At 48.2% G+C, this 23,658-nt stretch overlaps 1 protein-coding gene across 1 annotated transcript in view; it reads left to right on the plus strand.

Annotated features, from left to right (window-relative positions):
• POLA1 (DNA polymerase alpha 1, catalytic subunit) overlaps positions 1 to 23,658 on the plus strand; it is a 2,033,948-nt gene that overhangs the window by 901,536 nt on the left and 1,108,754 nt on the right. Inside the window, exon 26 of the mRNA XM_086934515.1 lies at positions 20,848 to 20,970. Within this exon, the coding sequence (XP_086790641.1) occupies positions 20,848 to 20,970 (123 nt within the window). The remainder of the gene's footprint in view (positions 1 to 20,847; positions 20,971 to 23,658) is intronic.

A 23,658-nucleotide genomic window follows, 5' to 3' on the forward strand; every position in this document is an offset into this window, starting at 1 on the left:
CAGAAGGAACCAGGCAATGTCGGGCGCTTTCAGGTCGCTGACGGGTCGCTTCTCTCCGCTGCCACGTGGACTCTGGGGCACCGGGGATGTCCAGGAGTGGATCACGAGCTGTCCCACGCAGGCTCTCGGTGTCGGCGGTGTCAGCTTCCGGATTGGAGCAAAGAACCCTTGGCAAGGGCAACCCACGCAGGATTCGAAGATGGCGTTGCACTCGGACCAGGAGGGTCAGAGCGGGCGGGCGCTCCTTTTCAGGGGAGCGGGTGCAAGTCTGGAGCAACCAGAATCACAAGTTAGATTTCGGATTTAGTCGGCACAGGGGCCACAAGCCAACGGGCAAGTGACCGGGCCAAAGCGTTGAGCCAAAAGATGCAGAAGGGCCCCACCCAGCACTCGTCGAGTGTGGAGGGGTGAGCTTCGGTGCAAGAGAGGCTCAGGACTGGGGCTTCTCAATCCCCAGTGTACAGCTTCGAGGGTCACTCGTGGGCTGCATGGTCAGCGTCTCGTGGACTTTCCAAGATGGCGGGCCCCACGCTTCCGGTCGCCTCCACTGGTCTCAGCTCAGAAGGGACTGTGGATCGGGCTGTTAGAAGGCAGGCACGCTTGGTCTTGTCGAACTCTGTCGCTCGAGTTCCGGCGGGAACTGCAAAAAAGCAAGGGTCGAGGTGCTGGATGGTGCCTGTTTGCACAGGGTGGGCACTCCTTAACCACAAGGGAGATTCTTCAGTCTTCTACATCGAGTAGGATGTCGAAGGGTCCAGAGTTTCGTTTCTTATGTTTCATCAGGATTATCTGAATGCTTGGGCATTGCTCCCACTCTTATACCAATCTGGTGGGCTGGATATCCTGCTAGGTCCCTCCTATGGGTGGGACCCAGGAAGGGGGTGGATACACCCCTTTCCCTTTGTCCAGGGCCGCGCTGGGACTGGGGCTGGTGTGCCCCAGAAACCGGTTTGGCCAGATTATGCAAGGGGAAGCCTTGTGCTCCCCGGGCACTGTCTGGTTTCTTTCAAACCTCCCTGCTACAATCCACTATCTCCTGTCTGGGATGGTGTGACACCTCCCTGCGACAGGAAACCCTTTGTCCAGGCCTCCTCTCCTCAGTTTCGGTCAGCAGCAGGAGGTCAGACTCGAGTCTGTGGCAGAAGCATCCATTTTGTGGATCTGAGGCTCTTTTAAAAATCAACCGCGTTTTAGTAAAGTAACATGTCTTCTCCCTCTAGAGGGGTAGAATGCTAGCCCCTTCGACAGGACTGTCGAGGGGATAGTATTCCAAATCGTATGACACCTTACACGACATGTTTTGATAAAGCCAAACCAAAGTTAACATATAACCGCGAGGATTATAATGCACTTACTGGTATATGGTTTGGCATTATCCCGGAACAGCTAAGGGAATTGGTCCCGACAGCTGCAGACAGGCTCAGCTCATGCTAGAGTACCATCTCACATAAAACCACGCACTCTGCCTCCAGGATTGTTAAGGCCTGCCATAGGAGTGGCTTATAGGTTTATATGTGTCCAGTTAGGTTTAGATATAGGTATACTATATCTAAGCAAGGGGTGATTACACCACCTTGCCCCAGCTGAGTGATCAGCCAGTTGTGTCGATTTCAGTACCAGCCAGGGGTGGCAAAAGATATGCTGCAGCCCCTGGTAGGTCTTGTTGGCACCTATGCCCTGAGCACCTATAGTGCATGGTACAGGGGCTGACAAGGAGTCCAGTTCCAATTGGGTTATGTACCTATAGTACATGTATGTGAATTTAGAGAGAACAGCAGGCTGGGGGTCTGATTAGCAGCCTCATTAAGTCGACAACCAGTGAAGCAAAAAGCAAAAATTTGGGGTGAGCATAGGATAGCAGACCCTACTCTCCTACACAACCCCCCCCCCCCCCCCCCAAACGCAGGGACATTAAACTAACCTTGACCAGATAAGTCTTCAAGTCTTCATGTTCTAAGTGGAAGTACCTGGAGAAACCATCTGCATTACCATGGTCAGTCCCTGGGCGGTGATCCACAGTAAAGTCCATCCCCTGTAGAGAAATGGACCAACTGAGTAGTTTGGGGTTTTCACCCTTATTCTGATTTAGCCACAAGAGGGGCTTATGGTCTGTCTGAATTAGGAAGTGAGTTCCAAACAAGTATGGCCTCAACTTCTTCAGGGCCCAAACCACAGCAAAGGCCTCCCTCTCAATAGCTGACCAACGTTTCTCCCTGGGGGTCAGCCTTCTGCTAATAAAAGCAATGGGCTGGTCTTGACCATCTATATTAAGTTGTGAAAGCACAGCTCCCACCCCCAACTCAGAAGCATCTGTCTGTACAATGAACTGTTTGGAGTAGTCAGGACTCTTCAGGATAGGTGCAGAGCACATGGCCTTCTTCGGGTCATCAAATGCCTTTTGACAGCTAACTGTCCACTGAACCTTTTTTGGCATCTTCTTGGATGTCAAGTCATTTAATGGTGTCACAATGGACCCATAGTTCTTTACAAATTTTCTGTAATACCCAGTCAGGCCCAAGAAGGCTCTGACTTGTGTCTGGGTAGTTGGAGGAGCCCAGTCCTATATGGTCTGGATCTTGCTCTCCAGTGGTTGAACCTGACCCCCACCTACTAGGTGGCCCAGGTACACAACCTTGCTCTGCCCTATGTGGCACTTAGTAGCCTTGATAGTCAGGCCTGCCTTTTGCAGGGCCTCCAGAACCTTCTTCAGGTGGATAAGGTGATCCTCCCAGGTGGAGCTAAAGACAGCAATATCATCTAGATATGCTGCACAAAAGTCAACCAACCCAGCAAGGACTTGATTCACCAACCTTTGGAAGGTGGCAGGTGCATTCTTCAAACCAAAGGGCATTACCACAAACGGATAATGTCCACTAGGGGTAGAGAATGCTGACTTGGCTTTTGACTCTTCAGCTAACCTGATCTGCCAGTAGCCAGCTGTCAAATCAAATGTGCTCAGAAACTTGGCAGAAGCCAATTTATCAATGAGCTCATCTGCTCTTGGAATCTGATGTGCATCTGTCCTAGTGACAGCATTGAGACCTCTGTAGTCCACACAAAACCTAATTTCTCTCTTTACATCTTCGATATGAGGTTTTGGCACAAGGACCACTGGGCTGGCCCATGGGCTCTCTGATGGCTCAATCACTCCAAGCTCAAGCATATTTTCCACCTCAGCCTTTATACAATCCCTGACATGGTCAGGTTGCCTGTAGATTTTATTCTTCACAGGAAGACTGTCACCAGTGTCCACCTCATGGGTGCACCAGTTAGTTTGACTGGGTGTGAGTGAAAACATGTGTCTGTGGGCCTGCAACACCTGTCTGCAGTCCACCTGTTGCTGCTCAGTGAGGCTGCCTGCCAAGGCTACTCCATAAACTGAACCATCATCAGGGTTCTGGGAGAGCAGGTGTGGGAGAGGGTCACTCTCTTCCTCCTGTTCCCCATCTGTGGCCATGAGCAAGCTCATTTCCTCCCTGTCCACAAATGCTTTCAAACGATTCACATGGAGCACCCTGTGGGGGCTCCTAGGGGTTCCAAAGTCAACCACGTAGGTGACTTCTCCCTTTTTCTCAACAATAGAGTAGGGTCCAGTCCATTTGTCCTGGAGTGCTGCTGGGGCCACTGGCTCCAACACCCACACCTTCTGCCCTGGTTTGTACTCAACCAGAACAGCCTTTTGGTCATGCCAAGCTTTCTGTAGTTCTTGACTGGCCTCCAGGTTTTTGGATGCTCTTTCCATGTACTCAGCCATCCTGGAGCGGAGACCAAGTACATAGTCCTTAACATCTAGCTTAGGCTTTTTGAGAGGTAACTCCCATCCTTCCTTCACCAAACATAGTGGACCCCTCACAGGGTGGCCAAACAAAAGTTCAAAAGGGCTGTAGCCAACCCCCTTCTGTGGTACCTCTCTGTAAGCAAAGAGCAAGCAGGGTAAAAGGGTGTCCCATTTCCGCCTAAGCTTCTCTGGTAATCCTGTTATCATTCCCTTGAGGGTCTTGTTGAATCTCTCCACAAGCCCATTGCACTGTGGGTGATAGGGTGTGGTAAACTTGTAGTTTACTCCACACTCCTTCCACGTTGCTTTTAAGTATCCAGACATGAAGTTGGTACCTCTGTCTGAAAGAACCTCCTTTGGAAAACCCACTCTTGAGAAAACTGCAAGAAGGGCCTTTGCCACAACAGGTGCTGTTGTGGTCCTCAGGGGAATTGCCTCTGGATACCTGGTGGCATGATCCACTACCACCAGTATAAATCTGTGCCCAGATGCTGTTTGAGGATCCATGGGACCCACAATATCTATTCCAACTCTTTCAAAGGGTACCTCCACCACAGGTAGTGGTATCAGGGGGGCCTTTGTTGTGCCACCTGACTTACCACTGGCTTGGCAAGGGACACAGGAGCGACTAAACTCCTTGAAATTTTCTGACATATGAGGCCAGTGAAAGTGAGGGACAAGCCTGTCCCAAGTCTTGTTCTGGCCTAAGTGTCCTGCAAGGGGAATATCATGGGCCAAGGTAAGAAGGAAGCCCCTGAATTGCAAAGGTATGACCAACCTCCTGGTAGCACCAGGCTCGGGGTCTCTAGCCTTTGAATAAAGGAGCCCATCATCCCAATACACTCTATGGGTACCTTGAGCATTCCCTGCAGCCTCAGCAGCAGCTTGCTGTCTGAGGGGTTCAAGTGAAGGGCAATCTAATTGGGCCTTCCCCAGGTCTGCCCTTGGGGGTCCCCCTGTCCCCAGAAACTCAACCTGATCAGGCTCAAGTTCCTCAGAGACAGTCTCCTCTTGGACTGCAGAACCAGCTTCCTGTGAAGTCTGATCCGATGTATCCTGCCAATTATCTTGTTCACACTGCTCATTTCGGACACACATTGTCAACTCCAAAATTAAGGCCCTGACTACTCCGCCCCCTCCTACCACCACTTTTCACTTAGCACTTATCAATGCCCGATCCATGTGCAAACATAGGCAAGAAATTGCAGACCTAATAACAGATGCCCACTTGGACGTCCTGTTTATCACAGAAACCTGGACGGATGGTGCCTCGGACCCCGACTTGGTTATAGCAGTCCCTAGTGGGTTCACCATACATAGACAGGACAGAGTAGGCCAGCGGGGAGGTGGGGTAGCAATTATTGTCAGGGACTACCTCCCAATCAGGACCACACCGATACCATCCACATGTTGCGAAGCCCTACTATTTAGTATTAAGCTCACACCCCTCTTCAATTTTAAAGGCGTACTGGTATACCGCCCACCTGGAGCACGTGCCCTATTTTTATTCAGCCTAGGGTCTATATTGGAATCCATAGCCCTTGAAGATCACTTTGCAGTGTTAGGCGATTTTAATTTCCACCTTGAATCAAGTAGTGACACAGACACTGCATGCCTCTTAGCGGATATGGAAACACTAGGTCTGTATCAACGTATTTCTGCTCCTACCCATGACGCTGGTCACACTCTTGACGGCATTTTTACTAATATTGAGTCGCTACATATTTCAGATGTCCTCCCCCTGGCATGGACCGATCACCACGCCATTTTAAGTCATTTAGCTATCCCCGATGCCTCTAAGAGGAGGGCTGTTAACAATAGCCCCAAACAGGTGAGAGCATGGAAGGACATAAAGGCGGGGACATTGAACACATTCCTGGCTAGAACATCGCCATTGCTGTCAGATGACCCCACCGCTGCCATAAATCAGTTCAATACCTGGATCAATCAGGCCACACTTGAGCTAGCGCCCGTAAAATCTATCTCCCAGAATCGAGCCTCCCCCAGTGCTCCCTGGTTCTCGGATGAACTTAAAAAACAGAAACAATTAAATAAACAAAGAGAAAGACTTTGGCGGGAGCGCTATGACCCAGAAAGTAAATCATTATATAAAGACTCACTTGCCCGGTACAAACAGATGATCGCAGAGGCGAAAAGAGCCTATTATGCCGCACAAATTGAGACTGCCAAAAACTCGTGCAAAGAGTTATTCAACATCACTAAACGCTTGTCGGGTGGCACGCACGACCTCACACCACCTCCCTCACAACATCTTTGCGACGCCTTATCTGATTTTTTCTTCAAAAAAGTTAACGACATCTATCAGGCTTTTTCTCTAAACACGGACTCTACGCCACTATTCTTGTCCTCCACCTCACGGGATAACACACTGACCTGCTTTGTCGAGCTCACTATGGATCAGACAAGGAGTATTATTTCAAGAATCAAATCAGGTTCTGCATTAGACCCGTGTCCGCTCAAAGTTCTTATGCCAGTTATGGACACGTTGATACCGGCTATAACTCATGTTTGCAACACTATGTTTAGCTCCGGAATTTTCCCGGCTTCTTTGAAACATACGTTGGTCAAACCCCTCTTAAAGAAAGCCAATTTGAATAAAGATGACCTGAAAAACTATCGTCCGATAGCCAGTCTTCCTTTCCTGGCTAAGGTAATAGAAAAAGCCATGAATCAGCAACTGTCGGAATTTGTGGAGCAGCACCAGTTGCTCGACAACACCCAGTTCGGATTCCGCAAATGTCATGGCACGGAAACTGCCCTTCTAAAGGCTGCGGATGACATCAGAGCCATACGAGACCAGGGGGGGACAGCACTCCTGGTACTGCTGGATCTTTCGGCGGCCTTCGACACGGTCGACCACAAGATCTTAGTCGACCGTGTCGAACGACTGGGGGTCCAGAAAACTGCTCTGGACCTGCTTGTATCGTTTCTGGCCAATAGATCACAAGCAGTATCTCTAGGACCCTACCAATCATCGAAGGTGTCTCTGCTGTGTGGGGTCCCTCAAGGCTCATCCCTGAGTCCGACACTATTTAATATCTACGTGTCGGACCTTGCAAATGTCATCAAAGCATTTGGGATGAGCCTGACCTCCTACGCCGATGACACCCAATTGGTACTGGCTATCAAAGGGGACGGGGAGGAAGTGGCCAATCGATTCACGAGAGGAATGATGGCAATAGGTGACTGGATGGCCACGAATTGTCTGAAACTCAATTCAGAAAAAACGGAAGTGGTCATCTTCGGTCACCTCTCCCCGGGCTGGTCACCTGTCTGGTGGCCACCATCTTTCGGTCCCCCGCCGAGTCCAGCTAGCAAAGTGAGAAATCTAGGCGTCATCTTCGATGCTGGCCTCAATTTTATGGCACATGCGAATAAAACTGCGGCTTCAGCTCATATGAAATTGAGAATGATTAGGAAAATACTACCTTTCCTACCGAACACGGCCGGGAAAACACTGGTCAGCTCACTAGTCCTGTCCTCCTTGGACTATTGTAATGCTCTATTCTTAAATGCCCAAGTCCGAGTGACAAATAAGATGCAGTCAATCCAAAATGCAGCCGCACGAATGCTGGCTGGGATCCCCAAGTTCGCACCAGTTACAAACATCATTAGGGATCTCCATTGGCTCCCGATACGCAGCCGTATCAAATTCAAATCGCTGTGTATTGTTTACAAGTCACTCAATAATCAAGCTCCCCACTTTCTCAAACAGAATCTTCTCCATCATGTCCCAACCCGATCTCTTCGTTCCTCTATTCAGAACTTCTTGGCTGTGCCTTGCACTAGAACAGTCACCTGGGGCGACAGGCGTTTCCTGGTTGCCGCCCCTAGACTCTGGAACACCCTTCCTGCACATATCCGAGCAAGTCCCTCCCTGTTCACATTCCGCAAACAGCTAAAGACGTGGTTATTTGACCAATAGCCTTGTATATCTTCTTTACCCAGTTGCTGATCCATCCCTTAACTAGCGCCGAGACGCCCACGGGTATTCGCCGCGCTCTACAAATGTCAATAAATAAATAAATAAATAAATCCTCAACCTGGGGCAAGTGGGAAGGCACAGCCTTAACCCTCTTGCTCTTCTTCTTGGGTTGTGGTTGGTCTATTTTTCCAAGGTCCACCACTGGTTCAGGAAGGCACTTCTTAGCCTGAGTCCTTGTCACTGCAAGGACATGTGCTGAAATCCCTAGCATTTCTGCATGAGTCCTGTACTCCACTTCTGACCAAACTGAGCTTTCCAGATCATTGCCTAACAGTCTACTGGGAGGTCTGCACTCACAACAACTTTCTTTAGGCCAGTTACCCCTCCCCAGGAGAAGTTCACAACAGACACACTATGTGTAGTAGTGGTGTTGCTTGCATTGGTCACCAGGTAATTCTCACCTAGTACAATCTGTCCAGGGTCCACAAAGTCGGGTGTCACCATAGTGACACTGGCACAAGTGTCCCTTTAGGCCTGAGCCAGTTTCTCATTAATCAAAGGCGTCTGCCTACACTTGCCCAGGTTACTGGGACTCACAGTAGTGGTCAAATATAAGTCCACATCATAAAGCAGAACTGCCTGAGTAGGGACTCTGACTAGGCCAGATTCCATCTCAGTACCCAGGGTTAACCCTACTATACCCTTTGGTTGTGTACTACCACTGCTGACTGTACTAGGGGGTGCAGGTGCTTTAGGAGCTGCAGTGGTAGGGACTGGATTTTTCTTGATGCATTCACTCCCCCAATGGGAAATGGACTTACAGGTATTGCACCAAGGTTTATTTGGGCCATCATTCTTCTTCTTTTTGTTACCATTTTGGGAACCACCCTCCTTATTAGAATGTTGTGGGCCTGAAGAAGACTTCAGGTCTTTTTCTTTATCTCTCTTATCCCCACCCTTCTGGTCTGTTTTATTCTGGTCGCCACCATGGTTCTGGGGGTTCTGCTTAATCCTTGTTCTGACCCATTTGTCCGCCTTCTTTCCCAATTCTTGGGGAGAGGTCAGATCAGAGTCAATAAGGTATTGCTGCAACAGCTGGTTTTGACAGTTATTAAGGATCTGCTCTCTCATTATAAGGTTGTACAATCCTGTATAGTCTGAGACTTTACTTCCCTGCAGCCAACCCTCCAGGCCCTTAGTGGCACAATCAACAAAATCAGTCCAGTCCTGAGTCTGTGCTTTTTGGGTGTCTCTGAACAAAAACCTGTATTGCTCAGTGGTTAGGCCAAACCCTTCAATAAGAGCACTCTTCAGGACAGAGTAGTTTTTGGCATCCTCCGGTCTAACTGTGAGGAGCCTATCCCTCCCTTTCTCAGAAAAGGAGTACCATAAAATTGCAGCCCACTGATCCACCTGCTGTACCATGTAGGCTCTCTCCAGAGCAGTCATCCATTTGTGGATGTCATCCCCTTCCTTGTAGGGGGGCACAATTTTTGTCAGGTTTCTATTGTCATAGCCCCTGTCTTTCTCTCTAGGAATATTGCTGCCACCAGTGGAATCTAACCCACACAACTTTTGTTCTCTTGCTAAAGCAAGTTTAGCTTGAGCCAAGTGTAGGAAGGTAGATACCTGACTATGGTTACCCCCAACTTTTTTCCTGGTGTTTTGCTGGTTTTCCGACTTAGTTGACCTGGGGCCTTGCCAATCAGGACCCCAGGCATACTGCTCTCTCTCTTAAAATGGATTCCATGTACCTTAGGTACATTTCCAATTGGTACTGGGCCACCTTATCAGACCCTGTAACTCAGGGCATAGGTGTACCCAGGGCCTACCAGGGGCTGAAGCATGTATTATGCCACCCCTGGATGGCCATCTAAATCGGACACAACTGGCTGCACGACAGCTGGGGCAAGGTGGTGTAATCACCCTTTGCTTTAGATATAGTATACCTATATCTAACCCTAAAAATGGACACACAGATTCCTATCAGTCACTCCTATGGCAGGCCTTGACAATCCTGAAGGCAGAGTGCTTGGAATCGTGTGAAATGGTGCTCTGGCATGAGCTGAGCCAGTTTGCAGCTTGCGGAACCAAGTCCTAATAGCTGTTCCATGATAACGCAGACCATATACTCTTAAGTGCATTATAATCCTCGCGGTTAAATGCTATATTTGGTATTGCTTTATCAAAACATGTCGAGTAAGGTGTCATACGAATTGGAATACTAACCCCTCGCCAATTCTGGCGACGGGGTTAGCATTCCACCCTTCTAGAGGGACACGACATGTATGTAACTGTGAACCCCGGTTAAAGTTAAACAAAGCCTCAGCTCCACAAAATGGATGCTGCCACCACAGACACGAGTCTGACCTCCTGCTGCTGGGAGTCCTTCCAGCGAGGAGAGCTTGGACAAAGGGTTTCCTGTCAGGGGCGGTGCTAGCACCATCCCAGACAGGGTTTTGTGTATCCTGGGTAGGCAGGGCTTTACAGGAAGGTGACTGCTGAGTGGCACCCCGGTGCTCACTACGCATCTGCCGGCTAGAACCAGTTCCAGGGGCACACCAGCCCCTGGCCTGGGGAAAGTCCGGCATGGGAGAGGGGTGTAACCACCCCCCTTCCTGGTCCCACCCCTAGGGCAGGACCTAGTCGCGTACCCACCCCTTTCTTTAGGATAAAGGCAGGAGCGGGGACCCTTCCAAATTAGATCATCTTTGCATCAAGAACTACTTTCTACGAAAGGAAACTCCAGACTCTTCTCAAGATTTCTCCCTTGTGGCTAAGGAGTAGTCACCCTGCATCCGCAGGCACCATCTAAGAACTCTGCGGTTTGCTGCACGTCCTTCCTCAGGAATCCGACCGACCAGCACGACGAGACCCGGCTTCCCTGTCACCTCTGACCTCTACCTACCTCTACAGCTAAGCTGAGAACCGTAGGTGCGACGAGACCTTGAGGGACCGGCCATCATCTGAACTGCACGACTTCCATCCAGCACGACCGCCGAGGGATCCTCTGGTGAGTGCTTTGGGGTCCGAGAAGCCCCGACCCTGAGCAGCTCCAGCACCGAAGTCCAGCCTCCCAGCATCTCCACTATCTGCGTGGGGCCCTTCTGCTTTTTGCTGCTCACCGCGTTGTTTGGCTACTAGCCCGCTGGCTTGTGGCCTTCTTAACGACGCCCGACGACATCACTGCTGCTGGTCTGGTTGCTCCAGACTGGCCCTTGCTCCCTTCCAAAAGAGGAGCACCCCGGACCCTCCTGGTCCACTCCAGACGCCATTTTGAGTCCACCGCGTGGGCTTGAATTTGCCAAGACTTGTTGCCCCAATCCTGGGTCCAGCGACGTCGACAGCTTCATCCATCGTGGGACAGCTCGCACCTCCATCCTGGTCGCCGACAACGCCTCCTGGTCCGTGAGATCTGCAGAGCACAGCGTCACCCACTCACCTAGTCGAGGTGACTACCATCCGGTGCCCTCCTGGTGCCACCTGACTACTGGCTAGTAGTCACGAACTTGGTCCCCTCTGCTTTCAGGTGTCATCCATCTTCGATCCAGGCTTGGATCAACTCGAACTATCTTCACTGGTCGCCTGCCAGCAACTCCTTTCTTCAGGCTCCTGGTTCGTCTACGAGGATGCCCGACGTCTTTTGAGACATATGCAGCTGCAGCCCCTGGGCTAGGTAAACTCGGCATTTCGGTGCCCCAGCATAGCCTCACTATCCAAGGGTCAGGATCAACTTTCGTTTTTCTCCTACCAGGTCGGGTTCGCCCGAGAACACTAACTTTGTCTTTACTAGCTACCATAGACTTTCTCCCGCATCCCGCGTGAGAGTGCACACTCTGCACCCGAATCCCTTAGGCCTCCTATTAGTAATCTGAAGGTTCAGTAGTCAAGTCCTAGCGATTCCAAAGCCTATTAGTACAGTACTTACCTGCTAGTAATTTCGCATTCCACTTTTGTAGTATATGGTTTTTCGTGCCCCTCGGGCATTTGTGTAAATTGTGCAACTTGAAGTATTTTCGTAAGAGTTTTATTGTGTGCTTAGTAGCCTGTCCTCATAAAGAGTACAGGGCTGTTGTGATTCAAATAAATACACTGTTTATTTTCATAACACTTGTGTGGTGTCCTTTCACTTGGTGTTCAAGGGGTATATGTGATGGTATAACAGCTGGCTTAACACGCCCTCTAGAGTTTAGCCTAAAGACTGCTCTTGTCCATGCTACTAGGATAGCTGGTCTATAAAGTTGACTTACAACCAATCATCAATAAGGGTCGTTTGGTATGATACACAGTGATCACTAGAATAGTGAGCACTATATATCGACCAACTTCTCACAACTGTGATACATTAGTTGATTAGTATTCACAGAATAAGGCTCGGTGCAATTAGAAATGCGAAGTGTAAAAGAATACCTGCAAACAATTCAGTGCTTTGGTCAATTAAAAAAGACCTAATGTCCATAAAAGTTGTTTCACCGTGGACCTTGACAGTTGGCCAAGGTGAGGTTACAACTATGTCAAAAAGAAAGTATAGCAGTTACCGCAATCTAGTGACATCATATAATGCTAAAATAGGAGAACGAAATGAAGGAGAAACGATACAAACATTTTGGTGCTGAAATTGTATAATGTCATCACAGACCGCCATTGGCAGCCATCCTTAAATACTAACGCGAGAAAAGAAGAGTATTGTGTTAAACCAGTAAATGCTGTCTGCTACATGGCCAGCATTTCTACTTCCGTATTAAACACGAACGACGGTTTAAAAAGGACAATACGTAACAACTAGAACGAGACCAAGCAAGGCAATTGTAATTGAAAGAGGACATTGATGTATGCACTTCCGGTGTACAAAAGATAGTACATAGCAACTAGAATGGGACCAAGCAAAACAATTGTATTTAAAAAAGGACATTATCTGAAAGAGACGCATTAGTGATAAATTCCTTACCTTAGAATATCCCCAGGCATCAGACTGGATCCAGAAAGTTTTTCGTCAGCAGTACCCCTGCGAGTGTCGGAAGGTGGCGTCGGGCGGCTCTGCGTTCGTCGCTGGCGTCGTAGGCGCCAAGATGACGTCAAGTAGACTACTTAGGTGCCACCCATGTGCGTTGACGTCAATTTTCTTTTTCGGCGCCAGCAAGCGCAGATCCGGTTAGAGCACGTACCCTAGTCACTTTTTGACTAACTTTTTAGACTTTTTTTGTCTTCCAATTTTTTTGAGTCTTTGACTCCTAGTGCCATGTAGGGATGCCTGGGTTTAAATCCTGCGGGCCTGTCGGTGGTAGACCCCCATGGCGTCTGTCTCTACTGCTTGGAGCTCGACTATGACTCCCGGTCATGTTCCGACTATCGGGCCATGGCTCCGAAATCCTTGTGGGAGTGGTCCCGTAGGCTGCTGGAGGCCCGGCAGTCATCTCTGCGCCGTTCAAGGTCCAGGGGTCGATCGAGGGATCGACCGCGGAGCCATCATCATTGATTCTCAGGGTCGAAGTCTTCACACTCTGAATCGGGTAAGAGACCTAGTATGAAAAAGTCGAAGAAGCGCTTACGCTCTCTGATGTCCTCCTGTCGGTACCTGGGCGAAGGGGCCGGGGTTTCCACCCCCTTGGCTCCTTTGGAGCCTGTGAGTCTCGTAGCCTACCCACCTTATCCGGGTCCGTCGGCGACTCCTGTTGTGGTGAATGATTTTCTTCGCCTTTTCAGGCCTCTGGCTCCCACAGGCACGCCTCCGGGCCTGCGGTCCCAACTCAGGGCCCTTCATTGCCGCCGGCTCCTTTGCCCGCGGCTCTGTTCCCGACGCCGCAATGGGTACCTTTTTGTTCCACCACCACCCTTGCCTGGAGTTCCAGACAATTTTGCTCCGGGTTGGAGCCCTAATTGGGACATGGAGCCGGATCTGCTGGACCATTTATATTACCCTGTCCCTACCACACTGCCGCAGCCTTTGCCTTGGGCAGTGGAGGAAGGGGATGACTGGGAGGGGTCTGAGGACCCTCTTGCACGGAAGTACGAGTCTGAACAGGAATGGATAGAAGAATTGGAGGATGCAGGTGGCCTTGACCATTCCTCTGAACCTGGTTTTCTTTCTCTTCCTGATGTGGCCATGGAGTAGGGTGCCACATACACTGGTGCTCCGTAGAGCGGCTGAGGCCCTTGACCTTGACCTGCCTACGGGGACCCTTTAACATCCTCACTGAAGTCCTTAAACCCCGGCAAGCTCTATGGAGCCGGTGCTACCGTTCAATGAGGCGTTAACTGATGTGTTGATGGGCACCTGGTCTAGACCAGCCACGGGGGTTCCTGTGGATAAAAACGTAGCCAAGCATCCTCGCCCGTCCCCGTGTGATCCTGCCTTTTTAACAACTCACCCGACTCCGGAGAGCCTGGTCATCCAGGCCTCCACTTCCCAAAGCGCATTCCCTACCGCTCCGCCTGATAAGGAATCTAAGAAGCTGAAACTGTTTGGTTTTCCTCTGCCAGCTTAGGGCTGCGGTTGGTGAACACCGCATGCTTCTTGGGCCGCTACTCCCACTCTGTGCGGGTCACGGTTGCACAGAGGCTGCCTCAGACTTTGTGGGCAGCTGCCACGTTTAGGCCCTGACATTGGGACACAGGGACTGCCACAGGTGGTGGCTAATGTGGATTTGGCGCAATTGTGATTGCTACACCTCTGAATGTATTGTTGATGCATCATGTGCTTTCCGCCCCTGCACCGCTGAATGTGTTTTTATGCATCATGTGCCTTGTTCTACACCGCTGAATGTTTTTATGCATCATGTGCCTTGCTCTTACACCTCTGAATGTATTTTGTGCATCATGTGTTATCTGCACCTCTGAATGTGTTTAGGCGTCATGTGTTTTGTTCCCAGGTCTATACCCCTAAATGTATGGTGATTTTTAGTTGGTTGTTTCCTTGCTAGTACAGGTGGTGCTAGTGAGGTCCTGGTTACCAGTGATTACTGGTTGTGTGCTACAGTGCTTATTATTCCATGTCCTAAGTGCTAATTCTACCTAGTGCTGAGTTCTAAAAGTGCTGATTCCTGACAGTGGTCCATGTGGCCCTGTCTTGTACATATCCCCTGTAAATTCTGCCCGTGCCTCTGGCACATTGTAAAGTTTGTGTGTTATCTAATGTGTTTTGGTGTAATACAAAGGCTATTTTTATATATAACCTTGTGTGGAGTTTCTTTTGTGGTGGGCCTTGGGTGTTGTTGCTGGGGTGCGTGCGCAAATACTTAACTCATATCGCCTCCAAGTTTAGCCTTGCTGCTCGCGCCACGTTACCTAGAGGGTGAGCAGGGGTAATCTTGGCGTGTAACTCCCTTGCCCTGACTTGGGAGTGGTGGTCTCTGACTGACTTTGGCGCAAGCCCTGGCCAGCCAGGGATCCCATTTCTAACAGGGATGATGGCATCTTGCATCTTCATAGATCCCCACGCAAGACTGCAAATGCGTCCACTACATTAATGTCTAGCACAACAGTGGAATCAGGCTCAAGGTCAGCTCACAGACCTGGTGTTGGTGGACAGCTGTACATATCGCTCTCTACAATGGTGGAACACCAAACATTTGACAAAGGGACGGCCGTTCCTAGAACCTGTTCCACAAGTAGTGCTCACGACAGACGCATCCCTCACAGGATGGGGAGCCCATCTACTGCATTATACCACACAAGATCAGTGGAACAATCAACAGAAACAGTTCCACTTCAACCACCTAGAGCTGCTAGCAATTTTCCAAGCACTCAAAACTTTTCAAGTACAAATCCAAAACAAAGCTGTCTTAGTCCTAACGGACTATGACAGCCATGTACTACATTGAAAAACAGGGGGGGGGGGACACACGCTCTGCAACTGTCCCAACTTGCACAGAACATTTAGAGATGGGCCATTCCTCAAAACATACATCTTACAGTAGAACACCTTCCAGGGATCCACAACCAGATAGCAGATCTGTTAAGTCGTCAATCACAACAGACTCACAAATGGGAGTTGACCCACAGGTACTTCAACCATTCTTTCAAATGTGGGGGCATCCACAAATAGGCCTGTTTGCCACCCACGAGAACTCAAAATGCCCAACCTTCGCCGCCAGGTTTCCACACCCACGGTCGGAGGGGAATGCAATATGGATGAATTGGTCAGGTAGATTTGCGTACGCTTTTCCGCCTCTCCCACTCATCCCACTAGTTGTACGCAAGCTCAAAACAGTCCCTCAAACTGATACTAGTGGCCCCTACATGGGCATGTCAACCGTGGTTCACCACGCTACTAGATCTCTCAATGGTTCCACATCAGAAATTACAGCTCACACCATCTTTGTTAACACAGAACCATGGAGAAATAAGACTCCCAGAACCAAGCCAACTGAATTTGTCGATCTGACTCCTGAAGTCCTAGAGTTTGGTTACTTAAACATACCACCAGACTGTATGGATATAATTAAAGAAGCTAGAAGACCCACTACCAGAGCATGCTATGCTGCTAAGTGGAAACGATTTTCAATATACTGTAACAACAATCACATTGATCCTTTGGATGTTTCCATCCAAAATATCATTTGCTACCTTCTACATTTACAAAGGTCCAATTTGGTTTACTCTTCCATGCGCCTGCATCTAGCAGCTATTGCAGCATATTTACAAAAGACAACATCTATCTTTATTTAGAGTACCTGCAATAAAAACATTTAGGAAGGGATTAAAAAGGATAATCCCACCCAGGTTACAACCTGCTCCAGTATGGAACCTAAATGTAGTCCTTACAAGACTCCTGGGACCCCCTTTTGAACCGTTACATAAATGTGAACTACAATTTCTAACATGGAAAACTGCTTTCCTTGTTGCCATTACCTTTCTCAGAAGAGTTAGTGAAATCCAAGCATTCACAACAGAAGAACCATTTTTTCAAATACATCCTAACAAAGTGGTTCGTAGACCCAATCCACAATTCCTACCAAAAGTGATTACGCCTTTTCACCTAAACCAATCAGTAGAGTTACCAGTGTTTTTTCAAAAACTGGACTCTGTTGCAGAAAGAGCTTTGCACACCCTAGATGTTAGAAGAGCTCTACTATATTACACAGACAGGACTAAATCATTCAGGAAAACAAAACAACTATTTGTATCCTTCTCTCCCCCACACAAAGGCAATCCTATCTCTAAAGGAGGTATTGCTAGATGGATTGTTAAGTGTATTCAAATATGCTATCACTAGGCTAAACCTACACTAACAGTTCCTCCTAGAGCACACTCCACTCGCAAACTAGGAGCCTCTATGGCTTTCTTAGGAAACATACCATTAGAGGATATATGCAAGCAGCAACATGGTCTACAATACACACCTTTACTAAACACTATTGTGTTGACGTGCAAGCGAAGCAGCAAGCTGCAGTAGGCCAAGCTGTCCTTAAAACACTTTTTCAGTATGCTGCAACGGATACAAGCGACCACCGCTAGGGGAGACACTGCTGCACAATCGTTGCGAAATGTAGGATCTGCAGCTCATATGCCTCGAACGGAAAATGCTACTTACCAGTATGCATCTGTTCTTGGCATGTAGAGCTGCAGAATCCTACATGCCCTCCCGCCTCCCCGGGACTTGTATCCGTTCCAGTACTCATCTTACTTAGATGCACACGCATGGACATCCTTTTCTCTTTACTTCTACTAACTCCATCATTTCCCATCATGGCGAAAAACAATCTGAGGATGGAGTTGATGACCATGCGCAGTATTGTCCAAGGGAGGAGTCTCCTATCTCGTGACTACAAAAGACTTCTTCCAAGAAGACAACAACAACCTGCAATCATCCGAGCCCAACACCAAGTGGCGATCTATTGCTAAATGTAGGATTCTGCAGCTCTACATGCCAAGAACAGATGCATACTGGTAAGTAGTATTTTCCTTAGCCTCTAACTTACGTTGGGAAAGTTCCCTATCACCTCCTCTCAGGTTTACGGGAACCACATCTATCCCATGAAACCTGAAATTGGCTCTGTTTAAGTTTGAGGTGCATGTATGTGACACCAAGGAGTAAGTCTGATCACCATTGATGCAAGCCCTGCGGTGTTCCATAATAAGTTGTTTCAATGGGCGAATGGTGCTACCCACATATATATCTACCCAAACGCATTTCATACCTTATGACATATATGATTTGACAGGTGATGTACTGTCTAATGGGGGACTTCTTTTTGGCGTTGTAATCAAATTCATTGACTTTACGTCCCAGATGGCAAATTATACAATTATTACACAGGAAAAAGCCTGTTGGACGTTGTAACCAAGACTCATGCTGCTTTTTTTTTCCTGAACCTGTTACTCAGACAGGTCATTTCTTTTATAGTACAGCTCCTCCTGTATGTGATGCTAGGTTTATCTTTGACCAAATGATTGATACCAGGTAAATCTTTTAGCAATACCCAATGGCGATTCATTATTTTGAAAACCTCATGGTTCAGTTTAGAATGGGTAGTGATAAAGGATAAGCGTTCTTGTTTCCTTTTTTCTTTCACCCTCACAGTATCAATACAATTAATTTCACATGTTTTTTCAAATGCCTGTCTCAGAAGCTCATCATTGTAGCCTCTCTTTTAATCTGGAAACCACTTGACCAGCGTGTCCTTTGAATTGCTTGTCCTCACTGCAGTTCCTCTGCATAGGTACGAGTTCACCAAACTGAATTGCACGCTTAGTGCATGATGGATGCGCACTTTGGAAATGTAAGATGCTATTCACAGAGGTCTTTTTCCGAAATAGAGTACTATGTACCTTCCAAGAATTGCAGTCTCGATTGGGACATGGTCATGGTAAATCTTACATTGTACTGGTTGTCATTAAGATATTTATTGTAGTCTTCAAAGTCACTTTTTGTTCCTGTCCAGACTATAATAATAATGTCTATATAGCGTCCTCAATAGTGGACATTACTCCACCAGCGTGCTGAATAGGGGACAAAATACAGAAACGTACTTTAAGACCAGGAGAGGGGGAGAGGAGAAAAAATGGACAAAAAAGCAGTACTTATCAGGAATCAGAAAAAGACTAAACAAACCATGATGGCAGGTGTTTTCCCAATAATTTGTTTTCTAAACCCTGTACCAAATCTGTTGATCTTGTATTAAATTTGTCTAATCATGTACTCACTAGTTGTGAGAGATCTGCCTCAAATAAAGGTCTTAGTTTCTGTCCAATAAACAATGGTTGCTTTTCTGATTTGAATGTTGATGTTTTCAAATTTGTGAGGAATCTGAAATTGAAATGCCATTTTCATCTAAATATGTACAATAGCTCACATACAGTAAGCAAACCTCAATTGTCCGAGTTATCGGTTTCAGAATTAAGGGGCATCACACTTTTGGTATCACTTAGTGTTGACACCAGCTGTAGTATTGACAAGGTCGCCCAAGATTTAAGCATTGAACAGGACTACACCCTTGACAGTGGTCTTCGACCTCGTAGTAAATGTATCCCTCATGGTGCACATCTGACGAGTGTTGATACTTTCCATCAGCTAACCCATTAAGATCCCTCACATTACTTCCCTTAATTTAATCTGTAGATATTCCTTTTCTCAATCATATTTTAATCTTCTCAGACTTACTCTCCTTATCAACATCCTCCTACCCATTGATAGTCTCTGAATAGTGAGGTCTACTATTCAACATTTTAATTAGGACCACATCCTCATCCTCCCATCCCGTGGATTCCGATGGCACGTTCACAATTGTCCCGCATTCGTCGGGTAAAATGTTTTTCTTTTCAAGTGCTGTGGGCCCATGGGTTTAGCCTAATTTTTCCAAAAATAATTTGACTACTCTTTGACTTCACTCGTGCACTTTTTCCACCGTATACAAATCCCATTCATTGAAAGCTTCCCACATCGCACGCAACTTCTTACCACCCAAAGTCAAAGATTGTCTCAAGTAACACCATTTTTTTTAAATCTTGGGAACCTTTAGGCGGTGCTTCGACCAGCTCCTTCTTCCTGAGCCCAAGACCCTTAATCGCTAGAGGGAAAGGGGCCATAGAGGATCCTTTTGAGTCACCTTTGAAACACCAAAAATGCTCTTAATGTCTGGAAACTGTGGGAGACCAATCCCTTTGGGTAACCCAATCCCTGAACTGCACAGTATACCTTTCAAATGAAAATAACCTATGCCCAGGGATCCTCTTCTATAGTTCTTCGAGATAGAGCATGGTGTCACTGACCTGTGTCAGGTTTGACAGCGGGTCCCCGCAAATGTCAACTTGGGAAACCAGTCCACTCTAAGTTCCGTGCTTTGAGATGTGCAGGGTGGCCCTCTGCAGCTCCCCTTTACCATGGGCGATTTCACAGTCTGCAGTGGCTCCTGTCTATCTGCGCAGTACCTTCAGCTAATAAACCCAAAGTAATATTACACCACCAAGTGAAGGAAGAGAGGAGTCATGGGTTCTCCAGCATATACAGCTTTTTCTTTCTGCTGCAGCCGGGCTCAGTGAACAAGCATCACAGAACTGGCTCTGTGCTCACAGATCAGGGTTTGTATACACAAACATCAAAGGCAATGTGGCATCTCAAGACAAATATAAAACATTTCATTGTAATGAGAAAGATAACCAGTGTAGTTGTTAATAGTAAGAACAGGTAGAAAGCGGAGATGTTGCTTCTGCTCCTGTCAGTGTCTTCCCTATAATTGACCAGCACAGTAACCATTCGGATGGCTCTGGTTTCCTTTCTGGAGATCTCATTCACCCCATAGTCTTTCAACACCAACCTCAACGAGGTCTCCCTTCGTTCCCTCCTATGACTCTTCCATGTCTAGTACATCATTACTCTCGTTTGATGGGCTCTCATTTTGGATCTATTCAGCCCTTCCTGGATTTATCCTTTTCTCTTTTCTGGGTTCTCTTCTCCTTTCTTTTCATGTCCAACCAGGCCCTGCTCCCCATTCTTTTTCTTGCCCTACTTCCTTATTTTCCCTTATTTTGAATCCTTCTCTCCCTGTCTGTCTGCTGTATATTACTGCATACCTATTAACTTCATTTTCTCCTGTTACGCTTTCCCTCTGCACCATATTCCTGCGGTATTTTGTTTAATCATGTTACATATTTGGTGACTTTATATTTCTGTAACTCTTTGCAGTATGACATCAGGCAAAAGGCGCTGAAGCTCACAGCCAATAGTATGTATGGATGCCTAGGCTTTTCGTTCAGCCGATTCTATGCGAAACCACTGGCTGCATTGGTGACTCACAAAGGGAGAGAGGTAAGCCCTGACAGGTTAAAAGTTAAATAAGAAACCATTTCATGTTTCGAGTAACATGCGGTCTTGACAGTTTCCACTGTGCTTAAAGTGAATTTTGGAAAATATGAAGGGGGCTGTAATGAGTGAAATTCTAATTTATGTAAGAGTACCCAACAAACTCTAAGAAAATAACTAGAATAGTTTGTTTCTGATAAACTCTTCTAGCCGCAGAGTCCTCAACTTTTGAGTATTCTCCAGGCGTCCGACTGGATCTGGAAACATTTTCAGCTGTACCTCTGCACAGCAGTAGGTGCTGACGCAGTTCTGAAAATGTACATATCCTATATAGGCCCCACTCCCCAGCATTGGCCTGAGTTACTTTCTTTCTGCACCATCACAAGCGGATCCAGAACTATCTCTCGTCTCTTTCAGACCTTATCTCAATCAAAAAAAATCATTCTCAATGTGCAAAAGACATGTCCCCTGGAAAAACACAGGCTTTAAACCCTTAAGAATGTTGCAAACAGATGTCTGTGATGGATCCTCATAGAATTTGCTAGGGGTGAAGCCACAACTCCTATGACCTGCAATCACTGCAGGCCTTAGAGTTCACAGTAGGAAACTCATATTTCTAAGTACTGGAAGACTTCACAACAAGACCGGTCCAAATCTAAAGTTCAGTCCCATTCAAGATCCAGAAGTTGCTGGAGTAGTTCAAGGTATTGATCTTCATCTTGATCAAAGTCCTTGGGTAATTCAGAAAAAAAAGAACCCCCACAAGATATCTACGCAGGACTCTACCCCTTCCTGCCATTCACACTCCCCTGTGAAGGCAGGGGGCGGCACCACCCCTCTTTATCTTAGTCCCGAAGTTGTTTGGCTTTGGTGGTGCTGGAACAAGTTGCAGGATCGGATCCAGAGTTTCCGGAGCTGTCAGCCACTCTGAAATCAATCAAAGAGTTCTGCAAGGCGATGGTTCGACACTGGATCTTTGCCGACTCCCACTGTCACGTATTTAGGCCCCATAGAGCTGAAAGGTTCTCCACTGGATTACCACCAGTGGGCTCTATCACTGCACCAGCAGGACCGTTTGAACTCACATTGGGTCCCCATGTGCCCACGCTGGTTCCCTGTACTACAATGATATAATTGATGCTAAAAGACTAGGCTCAGTTTTTCCTCTGATGCAGAGTCTGTGCCAGTCCGACCTCAACTAAAGCCACTGTAGAGACCCACTTCCTCCACTACATCAGCCTCCACAAAGACAAATGCTCTCAGGAGAGTGCTTCTTAAGCCATGGTGATGCATATGGTGGCTGAAGTCCTTAACCTCCAGTTTCTCACCTAGGAGGTGAAGACCAATGTTCTCACAGAAGTCCTTCAACTGGGACAAACATCCATTGAACCCCTCTTCTCTTTTAACTAGGCCCTTAGAGATACTTTGGTGTGGGCATCGGCCAAACCTTACTCTGGGCCCAAGTCCGCTCCACATTGCACGACACCACAGCTGTGCCCTGGACTACCTGCCATTTTTTATCTCAGCACCACTCCCCTGAAAGCTTTGTGCAGGCGTTTGCAAGCAAGTCTAACCCCAACACATTCCCGACTCCCTCTATCTGATAGAGACGTCTAGCCGCAGATTCCTTAACTTAGATTATCCCCAGGCGTCAGACTAGATCCCAAAAACTTTCTACAGCAGCACCTCTGCTCGCCGGGGAGAGCCCCGAATGGCTCCGCCCTGACGTTGTCTCCGGACATGACGTCAGCGGAGCCAAATATGCCCCTCCCGGCGCGCTGATGTCAATTTTCTCCTTTTTCGCGTCCCAACGTGGCTCCTGGATAACCAGCAGTTCCTTGACCTGTTTTTCAGGTATTCTCGACGCCTTCGGCGTCCCGGAACAGTGTGCAATGCCTTCGGGCTTTAAAGCGTATTAGACCTGTGCACGTCCAATGTCGGTAATGGACCCGCACGCCATCTGTATGTGGTGCCTCGGGGTGCACCACGACTCCAATGAGTGTGACGATTGTCAGCGGATGAAACTGAAGTCCTTACGGGAGTGTCGTATGAAATTACTGGCCGCACGGCTGTCCGGTCCTGCACCTTCGCGTCGCCGCTCTCCCTCTAGGGATCGAGCCCACTCCTGAGGTCGTTCCCGCAGACTTTGTTCGGAGGCGCTTCTATACCCGTGACTACTTCTTGCTTCCTACTGGGAACAGGCGTCTGGCGGTCGTCTCCTCCGTACCCCCCTTTTATGGGTGCCGGAGCGACACAAGCCCAAATGGAGGCTTATTCTAAAGCACTCCACTCTTACTTTGGGTCACCCCCTCTCCCTGGTGCGCCTTCGGGTCCCATAGAGGTGGAAGGCACTCATGTCTAGTCCACGCCGGCGAATTCATCCTTGGCACCTGCTGTGTGCATCGAATCCGGAGCTGATACGACGCAGACGGGACATGGCCCAGTGGGTCCTTCCAATTGCCTGTCTAGCCCACCCCTCAGTCTCCGCATAGCCCTGCGCTGACGTCGGAGGCGGCGCCGGGCTCGACGCCCTGTTCCCCACATGTTGCAGTGGGGTCGACGTCGGACGGCGCACAGCCCGAGTCTCCTTTGGAGGTCGTAGACGTCCAGACTACTACGGCTCATCGACGCCTGTGCAGACGTCCATGTCTTCTCAATTTCAGGAGGTTGATATCCCACCGACTCATCGGACGG

Source organism: Lissotriton vulgaris, chromosome 8, assembly GCF_964263255.1.
Source record: "Lissotriton vulgaris chromosome 8, aLisVul1.2, whole genome shotgun sequence".
Classification (NCBI taxonomy): Eukaryota; Metazoa; Chordata; class Amphibia; order Caudata; family Salamandridae; genus Lissotriton; species Lissotriton vulgaris.